Source organism: Brachyistius frenatus, unplaced genomic scaffold (genome assembly GCF_029030835.1).
Source record: "Brachyistius frenatus isolate BFR_SWC_R1_liver_20210118 unplaced genomic scaffold, ASM2903083v1 Contig_425, whole genome shotgun sequence".
In the NCBI taxonomy this organism is placed as follows: Eukaryota; Metazoa; Chordata; class Actinopteri; family Embiotocidae; genus Brachyistius; species Brachyistius frenatus.
The window spans coordinates 137,501-163,924 of NW_027211024.1; the positions used below are offsets into that span (position 1 = coordinate 137,501).

The 26,424-nt window shown below is 52.3% G+C and overlaps 1 protein-coding gene across 1 annotated transcript in view; it reads right to left on the minus strand.

Moving 5' to 3' along the window:
• dnah5l (dynein, axonemal, heavy chain 5 like) overlaps positions 1–26,424 on the minus strand; it is a 43,851-nt gene that overhangs the window by 8,857 nt on the left and 8,570 nt on the right. Inside the window, exons 25-91 of the mRNA XM_069725465.1 lie at positions 22,280–22,367; positions 21,970–22,093; positions 21,695–21,873; positions 21,398–21,490; positions 21,220–21,323; positions 20,780–20,876; positions 20,156–20,236; positions 19,677–19,931; positions 19,428–19,577; positions 19,150–19,268; positions 18,839–18,975; positions 18,569–18,731; positions 18,348–18,459; positions 18,133–18,261; positions 17,484–17,683; positions 17,239–17,392; positions 17,042–17,152; positions 16,795–16,950; positions 16,525–16,653; positions 16,093–16,308; positions 15,863–16,009; positions 15,613–15,785; positions 14,910–14,980; positions 14,722–14,829; positions 14,353–14,540; positions 14,065–14,259; positions 13,787–13,921; positions 12,641–12,698; positions 12,415–12,546; positions 11,801–12,018; positions 11,462–11,596; positions 11,209–11,385; positions 11,047–11,136; positions 10,827–10,961; positions 10,647–10,748; positions 10,397–10,564; positions 9,870–10,076; positions 9,653–9,745; positions 9,039–9,275; positions 8,490–8,555; positions 8,182–8,322; positions 7,858–7,989; positions 7,534–7,644; positions 7,302–7,456; positions 6,999–7,120; positions 6,477–6,706; positions 6,238–6,396; positions 6,000–6,156; positions 5,769–5,914; positions 5,556–5,690; positions 5,194–5,295; positions 4,954–5,067; positions 4,378–4,545; positions 4,083–4,187; positions 3,878–3,991; positions 3,618–3,794; positions 3,355–3,549; positions 3,116–3,271; positions 2,404–2,586; positions 2,104–2,274; positions 1,778–2,029; positions 1,541–1,667; positions 1,343–1,464; positions 1,116–1,265; positions 852–1,016; positions 365–582; positions 228–283 (exon numbers count right to left, since the gene is read on the minus strand). Of these exons, the coding sequence (XP_069581566.1) occupies positions 228–283; positions 365–582; positions 852–1,016; positions 1,116–1,265; positions 1,343–1,464; positions 1,541–1,667; positions 1,778–2,029; positions 2,104–2,274; positions 2,404–2,586; positions 3,116–3,271; positions 3,355–3,549; positions 3,618–3,794; positions 3,878–3,991; positions 4,083–4,187; positions 4,378–4,545; positions 4,954–5,067; positions 5,194–5,295; positions 5,556–5,690; positions 5,769–5,914; positions 6,000–6,156; positions 6,238–6,396; positions 6,477–6,706; positions 6,999–7,120; positions 7,302–7,456; positions 7,534–7,644; positions 7,858–7,989; positions 8,182–8,322; positions 8,490–8,555; positions 9,039–9,275; positions 9,653–9,745; positions 9,870–10,076; positions 10,397–10,564; positions 10,647–10,748; positions 10,827–10,961; positions 11,047–11,136; positions 11,209–11,385; positions 11,462–11,596; positions 11,801–12,018; positions 12,415–12,546; positions 12,641–12,698; positions 13,787–13,921; positions 14,065–14,259; positions 14,353–14,540; positions 14,722–14,829; positions 14,910–14,980; positions 15,613–15,785; positions 15,863–16,009; positions 16,093–16,308; positions 16,525–16,653; positions 16,795–16,950; positions 17,042–17,152; positions 17,239–17,392; positions 17,484–17,683; positions 18,133–18,261; positions 18,348–18,459; positions 18,569–18,731; positions 18,839–18,975; positions 19,150–19,268; positions 19,428–19,577; positions 19,677–19,931; positions 20,156–20,236; positions 20,780–20,876; positions 21,220–21,323; positions 21,398–21,490; positions 21,695–21,873; positions 21,970–22,093; positions 22,280–22,367 (9,695 nt within the window). The remainder of the gene's footprint in view (positions 1–227; positions 284–364; positions 583–851; positions 1,017–1,115; positions 1,266–1,342; positions 1,465–1,540; positions 1,668–1,777; positions 2,030–2,103; positions 2,275–2,403; positions 2,587–3,115; positions 3,272–3,354; positions 3,550–3,617; positions 3,795–3,877; positions 3,992–4,082; positions 4,188–4,377; positions 4,546–4,953; positions 5,068–5,193; positions 5,296–5,555; positions 5,691–5,768; positions 5,915–5,999; positions 6,157–6,237; positions 6,397–6,476; positions 6,707–6,998; positions 7,121–7,301; positions 7,457–7,533; positions 7,645–7,857; positions 7,990–8,181; positions 8,323–8,489; positions 8,556–9,038; positions 9,276–9,652; positions 9,746–9,869; positions 10,077–10,396; positions 10,565–10,646; positions 10,749–10,826; positions 10,962–11,046; positions 11,137–11,208; positions 11,386–11,461; positions 11,597–11,800; positions 12,019–12,414; positions 12,547–12,640; positions 12,699–13,786; positions 13,922–14,064; positions 14,260–14,352; positions 14,541–14,721; positions 14,830–14,909; positions 14,981–15,612; positions 15,786–15,862; positions 16,010–16,092; positions 16,309–16,524; positions 16,654–16,794; positions 16,951–17,041; positions 17,153–17,238; positions 17,393–17,483; positions 17,684–18,132; positions 18,262–18,347; positions 18,460–18,568; positions 18,732–18,838; positions 18,976–19,149; positions 19,269–19,427; positions 19,578–19,676; positions 19,932–20,155; positions 20,237–20,779; positions 20,877–21,219; positions 21,324–21,397; positions 21,491–21,694; positions 21,874–21,969; positions 22,094–22,279; positions 22,368–26,424) is intronic.

Below are 26,424 nucleotides of genomic sequence, written 5' to 3' on the forward strand. Positions count from 1 at the left end.
GGTCACGTTAACATTTAACTTTGAATACTTCCTGATGGAGGTCACAGCCTCTCTGACCTCCATGTGCACGCAGCAGCATCTCTTTGTGATTCACCCTCGTAAACATGAATTTATAAACGAGCAGGAAGAAACTGAGGATCATTTCTTTAGTGAATAATGTGTCTGTAAATCAGATCAGAGAAGACGTGGACCAACTGAAGGATCTGAATGAAAACAGAAGTTCCTACCGAGAGGAGGTTCGTTGGTGAACTTGATGGAGGACTGGAGGAACGTGATGGGGAACCTGTTCACGAACACACACATGTAAAGATGGAGCCTGAAGTCCACATGGACCCGCCCACATACGGAACCGCCAATCAGATACCTGGGGTGCACGTCAGTCGTCAGCCACACCCGGAAACCTCTGTGCGCGCTCTCTGGCGTCGCCGCGGTGACGGTCTCCAGCAGCTCGTCCAGGAAGTCCAGACCCAGGTGGCAGTTCTGGAGGAGGAGCCAGCCGCCGTCCGTCATGCTGTTGGCCAATAGCCTGCGAGCGTGAACCTCCTGGCCTTGTCCCATGGAGATGGGACGGCACGGCGCCCCCTGCAGGCAGACGACAGGCGAGTCATCGTTCATAATGTCTCACTGTTATTCTATTAGGATGTTCAAATGAAAGCTGTCTGCAGAAAAAAACATTTTAAAAGCTAATTTAAAAAGTTAACGCGGTTATTAAGAATCCATTAAATGGAGTCCAACCCAACAGCACATGGATCCATTAAATATCTTTCAGTCCTTTCTGGACCTTTTCATGTCTTTCTGTCCTTTCATTCATTATTTCTATGAGTCATTTCCTTCCTTCAACCGTGGATCACCTTGTTCTTGGCGAGTCTCTCGATGTTCTCGGTCGGGTCGGAGCCCATCGACAGCAGACAGACCATCGGCGTCCTGCTGTCGCTCTCTGCCAGCATGGCGTCCAGGTCCAGAACCGGACCTTCAGCGTACTGCTGTCCCAGAGACTCGGAGATGTAGCGCCGCGCCTGCACGACAGCACGCGCTGCTGTTAGCATGACACATGACATCACACATGACATCACACAATGACATCATCTGCGTCTGTCAGCGGAGAACCACCGGACCTGAGCGATGGTCCGGTCGGGACACCAGCTCCGGATGAGCAGAAGCTTCCGGAAGGCGTCGAGCTTCTCCTCGTACCCGTCGGGCAGCGCAGCGTCCTCCGGTGCCGGATGGTCGAACCAGGTCCTCCAGGCCCGCTCGTTCTGGTTCACCTGGACACACAGAGACGTGAGTTCTGGAGGTCTGCGCGGTCCGGCTCGGCCCGCTCCGAGGTGTCGTGGACTCTGACCTGGGTCAGGATCTGGGTGAACGCTGGCAGGCCCGACAGCTGCACCAGGTTCAGCCAGGTCTGGTCCAGGATCCAGCGCCGGGGTTTAGACTCTGCAGAGTTCAGGTCCAGAGCGGCACCGCCTGCACACAGAGACGAGCTTTAACCAGAACTGAGCGTGGACATGGACGGAGACGCAGGAGGAGGAGGAGGAGTGACCTTTGATGAAGGTGAGCACCTCGGGGTGCGAGACGTTCCGAGCCTGCAGGTCCACCTTCAGCGCCAGCAGCAGAGTGAAGAGCAGCTTGTGTTCCTCGTAGAGACCTCTGGAGGTGTAACAGAACACCTGAGGAGGAGACACAGCCCGTCACTCACAGACCCACTCACCTCTAACAGTCAGAACCAGGTCCAGGCCCGGTCTGCGGTCCGGCCCGGGGGCCATGAGGCCGACGTCACCTGGTCGGTGAGGAAGCCGATGATGCTGCCGATGCGTTTGGAGGTGAGCTGCGACTTGGCCGAGTTCTGCATGGACGAGTCGAAGAGCCCGAGGAACTGCCGCAGCGACGTCTGGTACATGATGTTCACCAGCGACATCTCCACAATCAGGAAGTACAGGATGCTCCCCCTGGTGGCCACCGGCCGGTACTCCTCCCTGGCCCGGTTGATCTTCACCTCCGTCTCCGCGGCGACCGACAGCTTCTCCCTCACCTGGAACACAAGAGGATGAGCTGTGACGTGGTTCGGGCCGGTCGGTAGAGAACAGAGGAGGCGGCCGGCAGCACCTCCTGCGCCGTGGTCTTGGTGACCCTCAGAACCTCGATCAGAGACTGGTCCTCCACCAGGGAGCCCTCGGTGCTGGTCAGCCTCAGCAGAAGACTGTCCTCCAGCTCCTGCATCCTCCTCTTGTTGGACGTCACCTCCTCCAGCAGCTTCACACGCTCCGCCTCCAGCTCCTGGTTGGAGCACAGAGACCACGTCAGCTGGGTTCCTCATCATTGTATTCAAACTAACTAACTGATGAAGTGGCGCTGTGTGTGCGTGTGTGCGTGTGCGTGTGTGTGTGTGTGTGTTGCCACGGCGACCTGCTTCTCCAGCTGGATGACCCGGCCCAGCAGCTGGTCCTCCAGACCCCGCTGGGTCACGGTGAAGTCCACCACGGCCGTCCTGGCGCTGACCTCGGGGCTGTACGCCGGGTTGGACAGCTTGGTGGTGATGTAGAGGGTGAAGCCCTTCATCACGTCCACCTCCTTATCTCCAACCTTCACCTGGAGGAAGAAGAGGAAGAGGAGGGGGAGGAGGAGGAGAGGAGGAAGGAGTGTCTCCGTGTGTCTATGTTTGTCTCTGTGTGTCCATGTTTGTCTATGTTTGTGTCCGTGCGTCTATGTTTGTTTCTGTGTGTCTATGTTTGTCTCCGTGTGTCTATGTTTGTCTCTGTGTGTCTATGTTTGTGTCCGTGTGTCCATGTTTGTCTATGTTTGTCCATGTTTGTCTATGTTTGTGTCCGTGTGTCCATGTTTGTCTCCGTGTGTCTATGTTTGTGTCCGTGTGTCCATGTTTGTCTCCGTGTGTCTATGTTTGTGTCCGTGTGTCCATGTTTGTCTCCGTGTGTCTCTGAGTGTCTCCATGTGTCTACGTTTGTCTCCGTGTGTCGCCGAGTGTCTGTGTTTGTCTCCGTATGTCTCAGAGTGTCTGTGTTTGTCTCCGTATGTCTCCGAGTGTCTATGTTTGTCTCCGTGTGTCTATGTTTGTCTCTGTGTGTCTCCGTATGTCTACATGTGTCTCCGAGTGTCTCACCTTATACGTAGATCCGGACTTGATGTAGTTCTTATCCAGGATGTGGTCCAGGACGGGGTCCAGCTCCTCCCCCACGTCCTCCAGCAGCAGGGGACGCCCCAGAGACAGACTGTCCTCCAGGTGGGAGCGGAAATACTTGTGGTTCAGAGACGTCACCTGAGGACAGAAGGAGGTCAGAGACAGTTAGGACAGCAGCAGAGTTATGAGACGTCCTGCGTCCCCTCCTCGTCCGTCCTCGCCTGCAGCTGCTGGTCCCGCTCCCGGTTGTGGATCCAGGTCTTGCCCTGGCCCTGGGGGTCGATGAGCAGCGGGTAGCGGGACGCCTTGGTCACCACGATGCCGTTCTGGATGGACAGGTCGTCGCTGGGTAAACCCTGCAGCGTCCACTCGCCCACCGTGGCGTTGTCCACCAGCAGGCCGATCACGTCCAGGTCCTGCACGGGACATTCGGTCAGAGACTGTCCTGCACGAGGACATTCAGCAGAGTCAGCTGACTTCTTACAGGACTGAAGGGGAGGAGCCTCTCCTCCATCTCCTTCTTCCACAGCTCCAGCAGCAGGCTGCGGTACTCCTGGTTGAAGGGACCGGCGTAGGACAAGAAGCCCGTGGACAGGAGGACGTCCCCTACCAGGTGATGGATCTGAGTCTGGAACCCGGTGCTGCTGTCAGTCCAACGGACCTGAAACAGAACCAGACCAGAGGATGGATGGACTAAAGGTCAGATAGATGGATGAAGGTCAGATGGATGAAGGGAGCTGCTACCTTCTCTCCTCCCAGCCCGTCGATCAGAGCGGTGGCGTTGGACATCTTGCGTCGGCAGGTGTGGGCGTCGTCCTGCAGGTCCTGCTTCTCCTTCATGGCAGCATCGTAGAGCGCCTCAGGTTCACAACAGAACAACACTTTTAACAACATGTTCATACAAACAGGAAGAGAGAGGAGATACAAACTCCAGAGCAGCGTTGGTCACCTGCACCGCGTCCAGCTCCTGCTGCTTGGAGTCCAGCTGCTCCTGAGCTTTACTCAGTTCAACCTGAGCCACCAGCAGACGGGCCTCCTGCAGGGCCAGGTTAGCCTGCACACACACATTAATACACACACACACACACACACACACACACACACACACACACACACACACACACACACACACACACACACACACACACACACACACATTTATACACACAGACACAAACACACAGTCTGTATCTTGGCTGTGACAGCATCTCGTTGCTGTGGTAACCCCTCTCTGCTGTGTGTACCTTGAGAGGCAGCACCTCCTTGTTGATGCTGAAGAAGTCCACCATGGCCAGAGTCCAGGAGCAGAGACCCGCCACGTTCCCACAGATCCTCTTGGCCGACTCCATGTTGTAGTCGTCCATGTTCAGGTAGGGAGAGAGCAGCTCCACCACCTCCTCAGTGATGGAGTCCTGCACACACACACACACACACACACACACACACACACACACACACACACACACACACACACACACACACACACACACACACACACACACACACACACACACACACACACACACACACACACACACACACACACACACACACACACACACACACACACGGGGGCAGACGAAGAATCACTGCCAGCTCCACTAATCCACAGCTTAGCAGGTATGTAACACACACAGGGCCCGGCCCATCCAACAGGTGGCGGCTGCAGTGTGACACCATGAGAAGGGAGTTTCCCTCTTTGTGTGTGTGTGTGTGTGTGTGTGTGTGTGTGTGTGTGTGTGTGTGTGTGTGTGTGTGTGTGTGTGTGTGTGTGTGTGCGTGCGTGCGTGCGTGCGTGCGCGTGCGTGTGTGTGTGAGACCTTGCTGAAGTTGAGCAGCATGCTGAGGAAGGCTGAGTTCTGCATCAGCTTCATGGCTTCGGCCCACGAAGGTCGTGGACAAGGTCGCTCGGCGTCCGCAGCCATCGGCTCCACCTGCCAGACACCAGCGAGGGAGAAGAAGTGAGACAAGGGAACATCTGAAGTCCGGAGGTGTTTATTTTCCACTGAGGCTTCGACACCGAGCAAATTTAAGAGCTAACGAGGCTCCTGACGGCGAACCTTCCTCTGGAAGAGCAGCAGCACGGCGTCCATGATCCTCATGATGAGATGTGGGGGTTTCTGCAGCTTCCTCACCGTGGCGATGTCGGCCGGTTTGATGGTCTGTGGACACGGAAAGAAGAAGGTCCAAAAACTCAGGATCTCCTCTGATAAGTTGGCAGATATTCAAACCGGAACAGAGCTCAGTGACGGATCTTCTCCCATCAAAACATGCTGCTGTTCTTCAAACGCCCCCTGCTGGTCAAACAAGAGCTCAGCAGGTTCAGCACAGAGGAGAACATCTGTGTGTGTGTGTGTGTGTGTGTGTGTGTGTGTGTGTGTGTGTGTGTGTGTGTGAGAGAGAGTGTGTGTGTGTGTGTGACCTGCAGTGCAGCCTCAGCAGCCTTCATTGCTGGTTTCGCTGCCTCCAGTTTGGACTCTGCTGCCGTTTTATCGGCTTCGATCTCGACAACGATGAGCTGAGCTTTATCCTTCACCTTCTGCACCTGCTGCTTCACCTGGAGAGACAGAGTAGTACCCTAAACATCTGTCTGAGTTCTATCTGACAGGAAACATCTGTCTGTTTTGTGTCTGACCTTTTCAGCTGCCTGAGCCTTGGCGGTGACCTCCTGCAGGACTTCGTCTGCCCTCTGGGAGGCGACGGCGAGCTCCTTCTCCTTCTCCACCAGCTCGTCAGAGAGCCGAGACACCGACTGCTCCGCCTCCATCAGTTTACACAGACCTGCGAAGGACAAACAGCTCCGTCACAAAGAGTCCACCTCCAGGTCCGACCTGGTCGACGTGAAGCCCCGCCCCCCCAACCTCACCTGTCCTCATGCGCTCAGCCAGCGTGCCGACGTGAGCGATCTTCTCACTGTATATGATCTTGTAGCCGTCGATGAAGGACAGGTAGGACTTCGGCGTCACAAACGTTTGGCGGCGGAAACGTTCGAAGTACTCGCTGCATTTCTCCGCCACCACGTCCTGCGGGAGAACATCGGCCGCGTGATTGGTGGAGGCGACGCGCACTGACAAGTGCTCACCTGATCTCGGTGTGAGCGCTACCTGGAAGGTTCCCATGGTAACCACCACGCTCTGCTTCACGTCCTCTGAGCAACGGAGGTCCTGGTACCGAGACAGGAAGTGATGCGAGACGGCGATCAGGGCGTCCCGAGGCCAGCGCTGGAACCAGTCCACGGTGCAGCCCGAGATCAGACCTGGGAACTGTTCAGAGGTCAGGGGTCAGTGATGAGACAGCGGGTCAAAGGTCAGGCATTTTTTTTAATTGCTTCTACAAAGGTAACCTTTAGGGCACGAGTCCGAAACTTCTCCCCGACCGGCGAGAAGCACAGGACCACGTGGAGGTTACTGCGCACTCGGGACAGGAAGAAGTCGTAGAGGTTTTCTAGGGTCGGAGGTCGGCGGGGGTGCTGCCGTTTCATGACGGGAATCAGATCCTGAGTGATGTCGTCCAGCTCGTCACGAGCAAACAAGTTGGAAAGTTCCCCGCTCGCCAGGACGTTGTTCATGTATTCTGTAGCAGAGGGAAAGTCAGGGTAGGATCAGGATTTTCAAAATAAGAGTTGAAAATATGTGCTCTTCCTCTGCAGTGATTTGGGAGACCTCTCCTCTACCTCCATCACCAGGACACAGAACATCTGAATCTAACCTCCCCATCCTCTAAACTTTTCATTTTCACTTTCAGTAAAACTCTAAGAACCCATCAATCCTCAGTTTGTTCTGTCCGACAGCATGAACGGGGACGTGGGAGGGGAACGACCCCTGCTGAGGTCATCGTCCTACAGACAGCGAGTGAACTTCGGTACCCAGGAAGGCTTCGTCTTTGATGTCGTTGTCGCTGAACACGAACGTCACTCCTTTTCCTCGTTGACCAGCGATACGATACAGAGACTTCAGATCCTCCAGCAGGTTACTGCAGCTGTACGACCTGCAGGACACACACACACACACACACACACACACACACACACACACACACACACACACACACACACACACACACACACACACACACACACACACACACACACACACACACACACTCTTTATCATCTCCTGTTATTGATCACTGGTCCAATGAGCTGGTCCGTCCCAGAGGTGTTTCTGACCTGGTCAGTGTGATCTGGAAGGTTTGGTATCCGGCGATGAAGGACGCGAGCCTGGTCAGACTCTGCTTGCCCGACCCCCCGACCCCGACCAGCAGGGCGTTCCCCTGTGGCGTCCTCAGGATGCGAGAGATCCTCATCAGGTGAGTCATGGCGTCCTGCCGTTGGACAGAGGACACAGCGGTGAATCAGCAGGGACACGTGTCGGTCACACTCAGCCGATCGTCGTGGTTACCTTGAAGAAGACCAGGTCCATAGCTCCGCCTCTCACCGCCTCGTTGTACTGCTGCTGGAAAACAGACAGACGCTCTGCCAGAGCATCCAGCGACGGGATTGGCTCGTACACCTGTCAATCAGATCCACTTTGATCATACTCCAGATGACATGAATCACTGATCATATGAATACTGTGAATCCTGAACGCTGCAGGTCTTCTTTTCTTCTTTCTTTTTTTTATGTAGTGTGAAATATACAGAATCAGTGTTGATGGAAAAATACTTTTAGTTTAATCAAAGAATTATAAACAAATCAGAATAAAAGGTGTCGGCCGCTCAGAGACCTTCGGGGCCTCCAGCTCTGCTCCTTCTGCTTCGTCGCCCGTCGCCTCCGGAGCTTCACGCAGGAAGTCCACAAAGCAGCTGTCCCACTGAGCGTGCTCAGTCAGAGATCTCCCATGATCCTCCACTGTGATCTGAGGAGGGCCGGAGGAAACAATGAAAGAACTGCACCGAGTTACAGACGGACGAATGAGAACCAACGCAGCACACACGCACTCGCACACGCACACGCACTCGCACACGCACTCGCACTCGCACACGCACTCGCACTCGCACACGCACTCGCACACGCACACGCACACGCACACGCACACACACACACACACCTTCTCCATGATGCAGCTGAACGTGCGTCTGTCGCTGGCGTCGACGAACCGGTCGGCGATCACTCGACAACATTCGTGATGGAGGAGAGCCGAGAGGATCTGAGGGCTCTGACACACCTCCGACTGCACCGTCAGGACGCCCTGAGAGAGAGACACACACACACACACACACACACACACACACACACACACACACACACACACACACACACACACACACACACACACACACACACACACACACACACACACACACACACACATTGAGGTTGGATGACTGAGAGGAAAGCGGTGAGGAGGTTGTCTACCTGCCAGATTCTGCTCAGGTCCCGCAGGTTGAAGACGTAGTGAAACTTGGCCGGAGACGGTAACATCTGAGGACACAGAGAAGACGAGCGGTCAACCAGTCAAAGCACCTGTTCTGACAGACAGTGTCGCTACTTCTGGGACAAACATCTAGCCTTCAGAATAAAAGCAGGAAAGTATTAAATCTGTTAAACTGTGATTTCATTTTGGAGGTTGCTGCAGGATTTGATCATCTAAAGCACAGACCGATAACGAATGTTTACCACACTTCATTTTCTGATAATAAATTACATACTGTGTAATGAAAAGCGTCCTGACTGACTTCATCACATAAATATATTCAAAATAATACGGGAAGCAGCTCTGAGGTCATTATAATGATCCCCATCAGGAGTCCTCATGCTCCCATTCAGGAACAATATAAAATGTGAACAATAAAAACCTACATCACTCAAATGAACTGATTAAAAAACTAATTTAAAAACATGCACACAGTAAGTTTGATAAGATCCAAAGAGAGTGACCAGAGGAACAGAACTCCTGAGAGGTACCTTGGCCTTCACCGCCTGCCACACCCGCCTGCTGGTGGGCACAAGGGCGGCGGCGAGCTCACACACGGCGCCGGGGAAGCCTCTCTCCGGGCAGAAGTGTCCCCGAGCCACGCTGCCGAAGATCTTGTCGATGGAGGAGTCGGAGGGCAGCGTGCAGTTGAAGATGGAGAACTGACGCTTCAGGCGCTGAGGGACGTCGTTGCGGCCGCCGCCCGGGTGGATCATGGCCGCCACTAGCTGGAGAGGTGCAAAGGTCATTGAACACGTCACTCGCACAGCTGGCTGGACACCTCCTCCACACTTCACTGATGATTCAGTGGGAGGACACAGAGCTGTGGGCCACTTTATTAGGAACACCTGAACATGTCCAGTATTTCACTGTTTGGGTCAAAAATATTTGCTTTTGCATTTTTTTAATTGTTAAATTTGCAAATGGAAGGAAAAATATATTGTTTTAACTACAACTTGATAAAGACTATGATGTGTGCTGACTTCCTGTGATAATAATCCTGCAGAAATATTCTACTTGTATTGACTCCTCTCCTGTGGTTGTGTTAGTTAGAGTGTTTGAGTGCAGATCAGCTGGAGTGTTAGACCCAGAAGGAAGACGTCACCTGAACATCCACCACGCTGATGAACTCTCCTGGACGATCCAAGCTGTAGAAGCCTCCCTGCTCCATCAGCTGACGCACGATCTCATTGGTTATCTGTGTGAGACGGAGGCGGGGACAAACATCAAGGAGCTGAAGGGACGAGGCAGCGAGCAAAAATTAGATTTCAGGTTGGGTTTCAAAGTGAAAGGATCAGGTACAGAGGAACCGCTCGACCCACCTGGTCTCCCCATTCGTTGATCACGGGCATGTTGATGTCGTCGATGAACACGGTCATCCTGCGCCCGGCCGGCGGCCCGTAGGTGGCGCCCATCCGCTTGTCGATGTAGCTCTCCACGGTCCTCTGGAACATGCCGGGCAGCGTGGCCGACGAGAAGTTCAGCGTCTTACTGAGGTGGCGCTCCGGGTCGAGCTTCCCGGTGTGGCCCTGCAGGGGAAGCCGGAGACCACACTCGGTCGCTCCAGGAAGTCGTGAGGTTGTAATCAATGATTAACGTGAACTTTAAGCAATCTACGCAATATTTACAGCAGCTTGTAATTTTGCAAAATTCCCAGAATCTCTGCTGAAAATGTTCCAGCATAAAGTCTCCTTTCAAAATACAACAGACTTTATTCACCAAAATCTGTTTTTTTTCCTGATTCCACAACTTTACCACAAAAAAACATACTTTAATCAAAATAAATAATAATAATAAATAAATAAATAAATAAATAAATAAAGTTAGACTCGTGACAGTGTTGGCTCACGTTGATCATGACGGTCTTGGCGGTTCCCTGCTCTCCGATCAGGAGCACCGCCTTCCTCTGCTTCATGACCGTCTGCATCAGGAAGTCTGTCCTCACGTTGTCCACGTTGGGGACCAGGATGGACGAGTAGTCGGGGACGTGGTCTTTGGGGTAGACGTACTCCGCGACCTGGATCAGAACCACAAACAGGTTCAGGGGGTGAGACACATCCTGATCTGTCTCGGGACGGTGAGACAAGTGTGTAACAGACCTTATTGGACCAGTGCTCCCAGCGTCCCTGCTCGCTGACGGTGAACTCAAAGATGTTCTGGTCCTCCTGAGCGGGCGGCAGGTCCAGATCCGAGCGGTGGGCCTTCACACCACACACATGGAAACCTGTCAGCGACTAAAACCTGAAGCTGTCTGTGGCAACAGGGAGGAACATACGCACCTTCAGGAAGGCCTCCATCTTGGCTCGGTCGTCCAGCTCCAGCAGCGCACCCACAGACCACATGACCGCAAACACAAACAGACGACCCACGTCACCGTGGCAACCCTGTTTCTCTTCCGCCGCTGGGAGCAAACCCTGAAAACACGAATATAAAACCCACTAAAAAAGACACCAGGAGGACTGTGAGGAAGAGGAGGACTTCAGTGTGTCCTGAGTTTACCTGCAGCAGGTCGATGGTCTGTCTGATGTACATACACTCCAGGACCTTCATCTTGGGAGACACAGCAGTGAAGACAAAGTCCAGCAGGTCCTGAACCAGACAAACACAAACTGACTTCCTGTCCTTCTCACATGACCTCTCCGTCCTCCTCCTCCTCCTCACCTGATAACAGCAGGTGAAGCAGTGTGTCAGGGCGTCGGCCTGCTGCTCCGGTAGTTTCTGTAACCAGGCCTGCAGGACGGGCCTCCAGCTGAGCACCGATGAGCTCATGAACACCATCCCGTTCCTGGACACCGTCGCCGGGGACGCGTTGTCGATGTTGTGGGGCTCAAACACAATCTGGATACAGAACGGGACACGCCCTTCAGAACGCCGGCTTCTGATTGGCTGACGACAGATGACACACATACGTCACCTTGCAGCAGGGAGCCATCGGGATCCGATCTCCGTTCGCCAGCGTCAGAGTTCTGTTGTCATCCAACACCGAGTTCAGGTTCTCAATCCAGATGGCATCAACCGGACCGTCCAGAACGATCCAGATGTACTCCCCCTAACACACACACACACACACACACACACACACACACACACACACACACACACACACACACACACACACACACACACACACACACACACACATTTATCATGCATGTGTATTCCTTCATGTGTGTGTCATATGAAGCGGTGTGATTCTCCGTGTGCATTTCTTCATGTATGTTGACTGAACATGGCTTCCTGAGCGTGCGTCCACCTTCTTGGCCTTCAGAGTTTTCCTCCACAGCGTTGAGAAGATGCCGTCCGTCCAGTCGTTGGTGGTGACGTCCAGCGTGCCGAACATCTGCGCGGCCGTGATGGCTTTGGGGTTCATCCTCATCTCCCGGTGGGCGGAGCCACACTCCGACATGGCCCTCATCAGCGTGTGGATGCAGGCTGTCTTCCCGGCGCCGCTGGGCCCCAACGTCATCATACCTGCAGGAGCACAGGACAGCTGGTTTCTACTGGCTCGTTTGGGACACGCCCCCAAAAACAGGTCTTCTTGAATCTTCTTTTCTAATGAATGAGGGACTATTTTCAGATGGACCTCCAGAAAACTAAGAAGAAGGAGTGACTTTAGCTAACAACACCGAGATAACTGATGGACACATTTTATTCACTTTGGATTTGATGAGAGAAGTTGAATGGGAGTCTATGGAGCCGGAGGCTTTTTGGAGCCGACCTCTAGTGGCACTCGCTGGTATTGCAGCTGAAGACACTTCTGGATCAGAACCATTTTTCAGACCTACGAACTCTTTTATATCCAGTCTGCGAGTTGGACACCTAACAGCATGCAAGCCGCTGCCCGGACCGTCACAGTGTTCTCCGTACCGTGCCGGACTTGCTGCGTCTCGTAGAGCTGCACCAGTTTGAGGATCCAGGGGGGATGAGGGATCAGACCGGCCTGCTGAGCCTGACTGAAGATGGCCGACTCCAAGTCCGGGTAACCGGCTTTATCCAGAACTACAGAGGATGAAAAAGGATATAATGAGTACAAGATGAGGAATAAGTCACTTCACGGTTTCACCTGAGATCAGAGACGGGAGGACGAATCTACCGATGCCGGGAAACAGGTCGTTGATGAGGCTCATGAACAGAGGCTCGTCCTCGTCCACCTGCAGACACACAATAATAAAAATAATGATCTCAACATCAAACAGATGCTGAAATCAGACGAGAACCTTCGAGCTGGGCTGAAGATAAGACAAGACAGACAGACAGACAGACAGACAGACAGACAGACAGACAGACAGACAGACAGACAGACAGACAGACAGACAGACAGACAGGTAGGTAGGTAGATAGATAGATAGATAGATAGATAGATAGATAGATAGATAGATAGATAGATAGATAGATAGATAGATAGATAGATAGATAGATAGATAGATAGATAGATAGATAGATAGATAGATAGATAGATAGATAGATAGATAGATAGATAGATAGATAGATAGATAGATAGATAGATAGATAGATAGATAGATAGATAGATAGATAGATAGATAGATAGATAGATAGATAGATAGATAGATAGATAGATAGATAGATAGATAGATACTTTATTAATCTCCAAGGGGAAATTATTTCGCTACAGCAGCATTTATAAATACAGGAAAGAAATAAAATAACAGTAAAAAATATTAAATATGAAAATGCACAATATATACAATAAAATAGAATAAAATAAAATAGAATAATTAAATTAAAGCTAACTAAACAACAGTGCAAAGTTTTTTTTAATTTTTTATTAAATATTTAAACAACCACGAAAAACAGACAACAGACAACGGTGTTATTGTTGTGTGATTGAAACAAACGAACACTGAAACACAAACCAGATGCTGTAATGTTAAAACCACCAGAACACTGGAGAACATTTACTGACTTTGTATTTCAGGAGAAAACTTTATGCTTTTTCATGGGAGTCTGCTGGAGACCGCCTCTAGTGGTCCTCGATGGTATTACACTTTCAGACACTTCAGCATTGGATTCACTACAAACAGTTTCCATACAGTGAGGTCGGGGGGGCTCGTGGTTACTGTCGGTATTAAACCCTTGAACAGTATTCAGTCCAGCATCAACTACTAAACCAATATACATCTCCTTATATATTTAAAGCACTTTGTAAGTTTGTTGTAAAAAATTAGCTTTTGAATTAAAGTTTATTATTATTATTATGATGATAAAAAGACAAACCCACCAGTTTGGAGAGGTTCATGTCTCTCAGGACCCTCATCACCACCGTCTGCTCTGGTTCTGACGGGTTGGACCTCTTCACGGCGCCCAGCGTCCTCAAAACCGACAAGATGTTCCTGAGGCCGAAGTCGTAGTGGACCTGGTGTGAAGGAACAACAGAGAGGATGAGGAGGAGGAGAAAGAAGATCATGAGGATGAGGATGATGAGGTGTGGATGATGATTGACAGCAGGGATAAAAAGATGTGAAACTGGGGACTATCCGGTTCCCAGCAGAACCCGACCTGCTTGGAGAGCTGCTCCTCACACAGCTTGTACAGGGTGTAGAACTTCCTGCTGAGAACCTGGTTGTCACGGAAACCCGCACTGGCCAGTTTGACCCTCATGATGATGGCTCGGTCCGGGACCATCATGGCCACCGTGCGGAACTGAATCTTCAGGTTCTCGGGCAGCTCCTGGCGGCCGGCGTACCCGGGGTTCTGGAGGAGAGAGACGAGGAGCTTCTGTTACTGCTTTTACATCACGGCTGAACAATAACTGCATCGAGCTCCGCGAGGTCAGAGGTCAGGCACCATGGTGAGGAAGATGCCGAAGTCGGGGTCCATGTCGACCACGTCTCCGTCGGTGAAGACGAACTGCCTCCTCTTGTTCTTCTTGCACTGCAGGATGATGTAGATCTGCTGGGCGGCGACGGACAGCACGGGCAGCTCGATGCGGTTGAACTCGTCGAAGCAGCCCCAGGACCCGGACTGGGCCAGACCTGACGGACACAAGCAGCGCTGTGACACCAGGAGGCGCTCTCACTACCAACTCTTGGAACAACGGAGATGAGGGAGTAACACCAGCAGAGGTGGATCACACACACACACACACACACACACACACACACACACACACACACACACACACACACACACACACACACACACACACACACACACCTTTGTAGATGCGACCCAGTCCTCTGTAGTCCATCTGGTCGGAGCAGTTGAACACCACCACGTACTTCCCCAGGCAGCGGCCCATGTCTTTGGTGGTCTCCGTCTTCCCTGCAAACACACGCTGGATTACAGCCGACAGAAGGAGAGCGTGTGCGAGAGGTGACGGCGGGGAACACCTGCTGCGTTACCTGTTCCTGCTGGACCGGCCGGAGCTCCGCCCATACTCATCCCCAGCGCCTGGGACAGAGTGATGTAACACCTGCACACATGTTCAGCAGCTTGAGCTCTGATTGGACGATGACGGCATCGTGATGGAGCATCATTTATTTATTTATTCAACTCTTCTTAACATTATGTGTTTAAATTAAGAGATGATAAAGTATCATTAATTATACAACAAGGCTCCGTAGAATAGAATTTCATGTAATAAGTAATATAATCTAGTTTCTACTTGTTCTAGTTCTATTAAATGACCCATTTGGTGAAGTCGGGTCTCTTTTGGTCCTTTTTGGTTGCTCTGAGCACCCGTACCGTAACACCACGGATAGTCACGCACTTACAATCCTAGAGGAGGCTAGCTGGACCGGTTTGGTTTGAACACGTGACACGGAGCTAAAATGTTAAAAACACATGAGAACATGGATATCTTTGTTCATCGGATATCTTTGTTAGTGTTTCTATGTTCTGTATATATTCAGTTGGAGACTAGAAATCCTGTGTGTGTAGAAATCCTGTGTGTGTGTGTGTGTGTGTGTGTGTGTGTGTGTGTGTGTGTGTGTGTGTGTGTGTGTGTGTGTGTGTGTGTGTGTGTGTGTGTGTGTGTGTGTGTGTGTGTGTGTGTGTGTGTGTGTGTGTGTGTGTGTGTGTGTGTGTGTGTGTGTGTGTACGCACCTGTCCGTCAGTGGGGTGATGACCAGTCTGTCTGTGCAGCCCAGGTACTCGTTGCAGTAGCTGAACTCCACATCTGTGATCTGGATGACACATCTGTCTGTCTCCTCCAGGAAGTAGAACCTCGACTGTTTTTGCCACTCGAAGTCCAAAGTCGATCGTACGTTGAGACGCACCTGATGGAGACGAGAGGACGGCGTCAGACTGATGGGTAATAACGGGAGGTTTTTTGTGCGGGCGTCCGTCCACCCACCAGCTCGTCGAAGATGTCCCTCTGGTGGACGTGAATGGTGATCAGCGTCTCGTACTTGGTCCTCTCGTTCCTGCTCAGCTCCCCGGTCGTCATGTCGATCAGCTCATTGAGGAGGTCCAAGAACTTCTGATTGGTCGTCTGCATGATCTGCCAGCCAATCACAGGAGAAGATCAGCATGATATTAAAGAGCAGGCTCCTCCCCTCGCTCCCGATTTCAAAATAAAAGCACCTTCTTGTCAGACTTGCTGAGGACGAGTGCATCCTCTGCGTCTCTGGTCCAGATCATCTGGATCCCCAGCAGGCCCACCTGAGCCGGGAACGCCGACTGGAACTCCAGCAGCTTCCACCCGGAGTCACTGACGGCCACGGAGGCCTGACGAATGATAGCATGGAGGCTCTGCCTCACCCCGGCCAGCAGCTGCCCCAACCACACCTCCACGTTCCCCTGGAAGACACATCCAGGGGACAGACAGAGACAGACAGAGAGACGGACCACATGTTCATCACAGCAGGTTTGCTCTTCTGTGATTCTCCCATCCAGAAACCTGAAGTGGTCATCGTGTGTGTGTGTGTGTGTGTGTGTGTGTGTGTGTGTGTGTGTGTGTGTGTGTGTGTGTGTGTGTGTGTGTGTGTGTGTGTGTGTGTGTGTGTGTTTGTTTACCTGTGCCAACACAGCTTGGATCAGTTCCACCGTTTCTCCTTCTTGAGACTGAAAACTGATCATCTGGTCGTAGATTTTTTCACTGAAGACAACTCTGTTAACGTTGTCGAACAAACTGAGCAGGTGAGACTAAAGGACAGAGAGACAGACAGAGACGAATAGAGAGACAGACAGAGAGACAGAGACAACAAAAAAAAATCAATCAGATAGGAAGCAGGCAGGAAATTAAAAAACAAAATCTCAGTCAAATGTGTGTCACCTGTGTGTTACCTGTATGGTGTGTGAGTCGGAGGCCTGTCCCAGGATCTCCAGCAGGGCGGGGTCGGACACGAAGAAGAAGCGAGGGAACACCAGGCGTTTCTTCTCCAGGTAACCTGACAGAGACTTCTGACACAGCTCCAACTGCTCCAGCAGGTGAGGCAGCAGCTGGAGGAGGAGAAGGAAGCAGGTGTGAATCCAGATGTCATACAGATGTACGGTGTGGTGTGGGTGTGGCTCAGAGGCACGCGGGCAGCACCTGGCTGAGCGTCTCGTCTCCCACGCAGCACTGCACCACGTTGGGGAGCTCGTGGGCTCGCTGCATGATCCTCTGCCACGACTTGTCGATGCTCTGGAAACGTTTGGCCTCCTGGACCAGGTGAAGACACGCCTCGTTTAAAATACAACAAACAAACAAACAAACAAACAAACAAACAAACAAGCAGTCTCTCCCACCTGAGGCAGCTGCTTGGCGATGTCTCCACCCACAAACACCGCCTCCAGGTAGATCCAGAGGTTCTGAACCGACAGCCACTTCTCGATGATCTCTGAGGTGTTGGAGAGTTTCTGGACCCACAGCTGGATGGACGGCTTGAAGGGAGTGTTGTACCTACAGGAGGCGGGGCCACAGACATTCCTGACCTCTGACCTCTCCGAACCTCCCCTTCTCTCCTCCCCCCTCCCCTCTCTCTCCTGCCCACCTGTTGCTGAGCAGTGAGGTGAGCACCATCATGGTGTCCTCCATCATGGAGATCTTGTCAGCGGTCTCGGCTCCCCTCAGCAGCAGTTCTCCTCTGGTCCTGAAGGAGGCGAAGCTGAGCGTCTGTGCGCTCCACTCAGCCACCACGTCCCTCAGCTTGGCCTCGATGTCGCGCTCCTTCACCGCGCTAATGCAAACGTCCTGATGCACATGGGACACAAATGTCTCCACATATTCTCCCGGTAACAGCTTTTATCAGCGGTCGGAGAAAGACACGGAGATAACTGAACTGGTATCAACATCAGTGTGTGTGTGTGTGTGTGTGTGTGTGTGTGTGTGTGTGTGTGTGTGTGTGTGTGTGTGTGTGTGTGTGTGTGTGTGTGTGTGTGTGTGTGTGTGTGTGTGTGTGTGTGTGTGTGTGTGTGTGTGTGTGTGTGTGTGTGTGTGTGTGTGTGTGTGTGTGTGTGTGTGTGTGTGTGTGTGTGTGTGTGTGTGTGTGTGTGTGTGTGTGTGTGTGTGTGTGTGTGTGTGTGTGTGTGTGTGTGTGTGTGTGTGTGTGTGTGTGTGTGTGTGTGTGTGTGTGTGTGTGTGTGTGTGTGTGTGTGTGTGTGTGTGTCTGTGTGTGTGTGAACAGTTTCCAGCGTCAGCACCTCGATGTCTTCTTTGAACTTGAGCAGCGGTGCCTCCATGATGTTTCTGAGGGAGAAACTGTCTGACTGCACCTGGAAGCTGTGAGTGGTCAGCTCGCTGAGACGGGTCCAGTGTCGGGGCAGCATGGCCTGGAAGAGGAGGAGGAGGAGGAGGAGACACAAAGGATCAGTGCCTGCAGAGAATCGGCCCACCGTCAGCTGTCAGCTCCTTCTACCTTGTCGGCCATCATGGAGAGCAACGGACACGTCTCTGCAAAGTCGTCGATGGTCTTCTTCAGATCTCTGAAGGCCTGCCACTCCTTCAGCGCCTTCGGCAGCTTCCTCATTCTGGAGACAGCGAACAGGAGAGGAAGTGAGGAGCTGTGAAACTACAATCTGACGGACAGTCTGTCAGTGAGCCGGATGAACAGACGTCCAAACGTCCTCCCTGCTCCACCTGTTCTGGAAGTCCTGCAGCTCCGTGTTGATCTTGTCCACGTTGAGGTCGGCCCACAGGACGTCCTGGTACCCTCCCACGCTGGCAGAGACCGACTCATACAGACTGTAGAGCTTGGAGAGCAGAGAGAGCTCCTTCCTGATCCTCTGCAGGGAGGGGTACTCTGCGGGGGGGGGGGGGGGGGCATCAGAGGGGGGAGAGAGTGGTCATCAGAGGGGGGTCAATACATCAACAGATCGGTCGGTGGATCAATAGATCGGTCGGTGGTACCGTGAACAGACAGGCCGAACAGCTCCTCTCCTCCACAGTAGGTGGTGTATTTCCTCCACAGCTGATCGAACTCGGCCTGAAAACTCTGCAGCCGCTCACTGGCCTCGGATGGAGCCACGCCCTCCACCCCCGGGCCTCTGCACCCACACACACACGTTTTACTGTCTGTACACATCAGTCTCTGTGTGTGTGTGTGTGTGTGTGTGTGTGTGTGTGTGTGTGTGTGTGTGTGTGTGTGTGTGTGTGTGTGTGTGTGTGTGTGTGTGTGTGTGTGTGTGTGTGTGTGTGTGTGTGTGTGTGTGTGTGTGTACCTGAGGTCGTAGTCGGTACAGAAGCTGTGGACGTGGGTCTGGAAGCTCTGCACTGCTGACAGCAGGTCTGCCTTCATGCTGGGCTGAATCTTCTCCAGAGTGTTCTGGTTCTGCACCACCTGGATCCACACACACACACACACACACACACACACACACACACACACACACACACACACACACACACACACACACACACACACACACACACACACACAGACGTCAGCCCCTGTACTCAGTACTGACCCGTGGACCTTTGCGCCCTGTGTGTGTCTCACCAGGCTGCTGAGGGTTCTCCAGCCGTACGTCAGCCCGTCCACACGCTCAGCGTTCCCGTCGTTGAACAGCAGCTCGTGTTTGTTGAGCAGAGCGAAGGATTCCTCCACCGGGCCGATGGTGGCATCGATACGAAGCTCCGCCTCCCGGACCTCCAACCGGTGAACAGTGAGGAGATGAATGAGTGACGGAACGGACTGACAGAATGAATTAATAAGGAAATAAATAAACTGTGAAGAACTAAGAGCCACCTCTCTGAGGGCCGCCATGGCACCTCGGACGTCTTCCAGGTCTGTGATTGGACGCTGCAGGCGCTTGGTCAGCCCGTCCACCAAGGACAGGCTGTCGTCCATGTCGGCGGACGCCCGGCGGTTGAGCGCGGCACCGAAGGCTCGTTTCCAGTGACGACACTCCTGAGTGAGCGCCAGCTTCAGCTGGTCGGTGTCGAAGAGGATCGGACCCACCGCACAAAACGCAGGGAGCTCGGAGATCTGCTCCTCCAGCTTCTGCACAAACAGCAAGGCATCATGGGTAAAGACAAGCACTCCACTACATGTTCCAACACAGGTTCTAGATTTGATTATTCCTGCTGAGTGTGAGGCAGGAATACCTTATTATAAACACACTCAGGAAACACACACCAAGCTAAAGAAGGAAAAGTAGAAGTCCCCATCATGCAGAATGACCTCTGACCTGCACTCATCATGTGACAGACAGGAAGTGGACTCACAGAGTAGAGAGAGATCTGAGAGTTGAACTCCGTCAGGGAGGGGTCGCACTGCAGGAAGGTCTGCACCTGCTCCTCTGGGTCCTAAACACACCCAGCTGTTAGACACACACACACACACACACACACACACACACTCACACTCACACACACACACACACACACACACACACACACACACACACACACACACACACACACACACACACACACACACACACACACACACACACACACACACACACACACACACACACACACACACACACACACACACACACACACACACACACTCACACACACACACACACACACACACACACACACACACACACACACACACACACACACACACACACACACTCACACACACACACACACACTCACACACACACTCACACTCACACACACACACTCACACACACACACACACTCACACACACACACACACACACACACACACACTCACACTCACACACACACACACACTCACACTCACACACACTCACACTCACACACACACACACACTCACACTCACACTCACACACACACTCACACTCACACACACACACACACTCACACTCACACACACACACACACACACACACACACACACACACACACACCTGGTTCCACAGAGTAGAGAAGTGACTGAGCTCCTTCAGGGTGTCGGCAGCTGGACCCTTCAGAGACGACACGATGGAGCTGAGCTGAATCACCAACCTGCTCCAAACAACAACAACAACAACAACATCATGAGACACGAGCAGCGGTTGACAGTCCCATAACGGCACCAGACGGCGCTGTTTCTGAGGTTTAAGCTCACAGTCTGAATGTGTGATATGATCAATAAAACATGATTCTGAGCTCCGTTAGGAACCACAGACACACGAGGACAGAAGAGAGTGAGCATCTGGATTCATAGACAATCTCTGTGTGTAACCGTGGTGACAGGGCGGTGTGGAGGGGAGAGGAGACCCTGTGTGTGTATTCTGGGTGCTGTGACAGCAGGAAATGGACAGAGTGTCTGCTTGTCTGTCCACCGCTGCGTTACGGTCGGACTGACTTGGTGACGTCTTTGTGTTCGGCCAGCTGTCTGTCCAGCGCTCGCAGCACCGGCGGCTTCACCGGCACGTCGTCCCCCGCGTCCCGAACCGCCGCCTGCTCCACCTGAGAGACACAGCGAGGGAGTGACGTTGAGACGTGATTGGCCGTCGGGTGTTCCTGGAGAGAGAGGAGCGTACCTGCTGCTGTTTGTACTGCAGGTGAGCGTGAGTCCACAGAGGGACGTCTCTGGTCACAGACAGCACCACGGTCACCAGCTTATTCACCGCAGCCTGAAGCACACACACACACACACACACACACACACACACACACACACACACACACACACACACACACACACACACACACACACACACACACACACACACACACCACAAAGGCGTCCACAGAGCTGCATGAGAACACGTCCATCAACCACCGCACTGAAAACATCCGGACGACCGTCGTGGGAGACAAGTGAGTGAATGTCTCACCTGGATGTCCTCCAGACTGGGTCTGAGGACAATGTTGGGGATGGACAGCTGGATGGAGGCTCTGAGGAGAGGGGGAGGAGCTGATTGGCTGCTGCAGGACGCAAAGGAGGAGGAGGACGGTGGCTGCTGTCTGGGGACATGAAGTCTCCTCCTCAGGGCCTCCAGAGAGATTTTAGTGGCTGAGAGAAGACGAATCAGAGCGGAGGGTGGACAGTTTAGGGAAGGAGACATGAGAGGAAGGAAGGGAAGGACACATTAGAGGAAGGACGGCTGACCTTTGACCAGAGCCTCAGTGTTGCGATGACAGAGCTGACCAATCAGGTTGTAGAAGCAACACGGAAGACAAGACAGACAGCGAGTCTTCTGCTTGGAGTCTGGATGGAGACACTGGAAAGACCCCTGAGGAGGAGGAGGAGGAGGAGGAGGGAGGGACGGAGGAGAAGGAGAGGGGGGGTTAATGAACATCCAGCTTTTTTTATCTCACATTCTTCTTTCTGTGTGTGTGTGTGTGTGTGTGTGTGTGTGTGTGTGTGTGTGTGTGTGTGTGTGTGTGTGTGTGTGTGTCTGTGTGTGTGTGTGTGTTACCTCCAGATGAACAGCCTCCGTCGTCTTCATCTTCCTCTTCAGCTCCTCGATCAGCTCCAACACGTATTTCTCCACCTGCTGACTCTGCCTGAGCACAAGCATTGTGTACAGTGTCTGTAGTGTGTGTACATTGTGTATAGTGCGTATAGTGTGTGTACAGTGTGTGTACATTGTGTATAGTGTGTGTACAGTGTGTGTACATTGTGTACAGTGCGTATAGTGTGTGTACAGTGTGCGTACAGTGTGTGTACAGTGTGTACAGTGTGTACAGTGCGTATAGTGTGTGTACAGTGTGTACAGTGTGAACAGTGTGTGTACAGTGCGTATAGTGTGTGTACAGATGTTGCAGCAGCTCCCCTCCCCTTGTTATTAGTATTATTAGTATTTTTTAAGTCTTTCTCCTCTTCAGAGTTGTTGTTTTTTTTTCTTTCTCTCGTGTTCAGTTCATGGACCGTAATTTTTCCACGTTTCTGGCTGGGGGCTCTGTTATTGTTTACTCTCATGATCAGCTGATCGCGCTGAGTAGCCCTCGACTGCTGCTGCCCGGAGCGAGGCCTGAGATCCCCGTTGAACTTCGGAGAAGACGGCGGGGTTGCAGAGCCGGAGCTAAGACGAAGGTGAAGAGGAGGAGATACAAGCCAGCGGTACCGGAGATCTTAATGGGGAACGTGAGGTCGTTGGCCAACAAGACGGACGAGCTCGGCGCGCTGGTAAAGACCCAGAGAGAGTACCGGGAGTGCAGCATCATGTGTTTCACCGAGACATGGCTGCACTCACATCTCCCGGACCACAGCGCGGCCGTACCCGGCTTCAGGACTGTTCGGGCGGACGGAGACGTTGTTCGGAGCGGCAAGAAGAAAGGTGGAGGGATTGAAGTCTATGTGAACGAGAGGTGGTGCAATCCCGACCACGTGTGTGTGAAGGAACGTTTTTGTAGCCCGGACATTGAACTGCTAGCCGTGGGGATGCGCCCTTACTATTTACCGAGGGAGTTCACGTCCTCCATTGTTATCGTTGTTTACATTCCTCCATCAGCTGACGTAGAGGCAGCAGTGGACACCATCCACTCCACTGTAGCTAGACTGCAGACTAAGCATCCCGGTACATTTCTGTTAGTTACTGGAGACTTTAACCAGTCTGGATAAAGTTCTGCCAACTTTGCACCAGTATGTTAACTGCCCCACACGGAACAATAAAACTCTGGACCTACTGTATGCTAATGACATGGATGCATACAGTACTACTGCCCTTCCCCCCCTTGGTAGATCAGACCACAACCTGGTCCTGCTGACTCCCAGGTATGTCCCCCTGGTGCAGAGGCAGCCTGTGACCACCAGGACTGTGAGGAGGTGGACACAGGAGGCTAAAGACGCCCTGCAGGACTGCTTTGGGTCCACGGACTGGGATGTGCTGTTTGGACCACATGGGGAGGACATCAACAGCAGGACGGACTGTATCACAGAATACATCAAATTCTGTGAACACACCACCGTCCCATCCCGGACTGGACACTGCTTCCCCAACAATAAACCATGGATCACCAGTGACCTGAAAGTTCTTCTTAATAAGTAGAAAGCAGCCTTCAGGTCTGGGGACAGGGAGGAGCTCAGGAGAATGCAGCGCCACCTGAAGGAGAAGCTCAGGGAGTGCAAGGACTCCTACAGGAGTAAGCTGGAGGCCAAACTCCAACAGAACAACGTGAGGGAGGTGTGAAGGAGATTACTGGGTTCAAGGGGAGAGAGAGACAACCAGGGGGAACCTGGAGAGGAACAACCAGGGGGAACCTGGAGAGGAACAATCAGGGGGAACCTGGAGAGGAACAACCAGGGGGAATCTGGAGAAGAACAACCAGGGGGAACCTGGAGAGGAACAACCAGGGGGAACCTGGAGAGGAACAACCAGAGGGAACCTGGAGAGGAACAATCAGGGGGAACCTGGAGAGGATTGTTTCTTCAACAGGTTTAGTTCACCGCCCTCATCTGTCTCCTCCACACCTCACACCTCCAAAACACCTCTGCTGCCTCCCCCCCTCTCCCCTCTGCGCCCCCTGGTGAACTGCATAGAGCCCTCAATCTCACAGGGCTCTTCCTCCATCGAACCCCCCCCCCCTCCAACCACCCCTCACCCCCCTCTCTGTGACGACTGGCCAGGTTAGGAGACAGCTGGAGAGAATCCACCAGCGCAAGGCTGCAGGACCTGACGGCATCAGCCCCGTGGTCCTGAAGACCTGCGCCGCCCAGCTGGCTGAGGTCCTACAACACCTCTTCAACCTGAGCCTGAAGCAGGAGGAGGTCCCGGTGCTGTGGAAGACGTCCTGCCTGGTTCCTGTCCCTAAGAAGACGACTCCATCTGGCCTCAACGACTACCGACCGGTTGCCCTCACATCTCATGTGATGAAGGTGCTGGAGAAGCTGGTCTTGGCCCACCTCAGGCCGCTGGTGAAATCTTCACTTGACCCTCTACAATTTGCGTACCAGCCTCGTGTGGGAGTGGACGACGCCATCATCTACCTGCTGCAACGAGCTCAGTCTCACCTGGATGGAACCGGTGACTCTGTGAGAATCACTTTCTTTGATTTCTCCAGTGCATTCAACACCATCCAACCACTGCTGCTGAGTGAGAAGCTGCGGGTGGAGGGGGTGGACACGTCCACCGTCTCCTGGATCAATGACTACCTGACAGGCAGACCACAGTTTGTCCGTCTGGGCAGTGTGCTGTCTGATACGGTGGTCAGTGGTACTGGAGCTCCTCAGGGAACTGTTCTGTCTCCTTCCTGTTCACCTTCTACACCACTGACTTCCAGAACAACTCAGAGTCCTGCCATCTGCAGAAGTTCTCTGATGACTCTGCAGTGGTGGGATGTATAAGGTGTATAAGGGACAGACGGGAGGAGGAGTACAGGACAGTAGTGGAGGACTTTGTGGAGTGGGCGGGAAGGAATCACCTGCTCCTGAACGTGGCCAAGACCAGAGAGATGGTGGTTGACTTCAGGAGGAAGACGACGGCTCCACAACCGCTGAGAGTTCTGGGAGAGGAGGTGGACATGGTGGAGGAGTACAAGTACCTGGTGTCTCCATGACAACAGACTGAACTGGAAGACCAACATCAACGCTGTCTACAAGAAGGTGATGAGTCGACTCTTTTTTCTGAGGAAACTTCGATCCTTCAATGTGTGCAGCGAGATGTTGGAGATGTTCTACCATCTGTTGTGGCCAGTGCTTTGTACTTCTCTGTGGTCTGCTGGGGGGGCAGCATTGGAGCTGGTGACACCAACAGACTCAACAAGCTGGTTAAGAAGGCCGGCTCCATCATCGGCTACAAACTAGATAGTCTGGAAAAGGTGGTGGAGAGGAGGACGCTGATCAAACTATTGTCCATCTTGGATAATCCTGTCCACCCTCTCCACCACCTGCTGCAGGGACAGCGGAGCACTTTCTCTAAAAGATTCCTCCAGCTCCGCTGTCACAAGGACAGATACAGGAGATCATTCCTGCCCACTGCCATAAGACTTTACAATAACTCACCTCTGGCAAAATCCATCACAGTACAAAAACACTGTTGACTGTGTTTCTTGGTTGCTTGTATATTAGATGTATATTATATATATAGATATATACTGTACTGTATGTATATATATATATATGTTGACTGTGTTTATTGGTTTGTTGTATATAATATATATAGATATTTAATGTACTGTATATATACTGTATGTACTGTGCATTTTATATTTTATATTTATATTTTTTATTTTATTGCTTTTCTATTATATTATTCTATTCTATTATTATTTTATTCTATTGTTTCTATTATTGCTCCTGTATGTATGCTGCTGTGGCGAAAAAATTTCCCCTCGGGGATTAATAAAGTATATACCTACCTACAGTGTGAACAGTGTGTGTTCAGTGTGTATAGTGTGTGTGTACAGTGTGAACAGTGTGTACAGTGTGTGTGTGTACAGTGTGAACAGTGTGTAGTGTGTACAGTGTGTATAGTGTGTGTGTACAGTGTGAACAGTGTGTACAGTGTGTACAGTGTGTGTGTACAGTGTGAACAGTGTGTAGTGTGTACAGTGTGAACAGTGTGTACAGTGTGTATAGTGTGTGTGTACAGTGTGAACAGTGTGTACAGTGTGTACAGTGTGT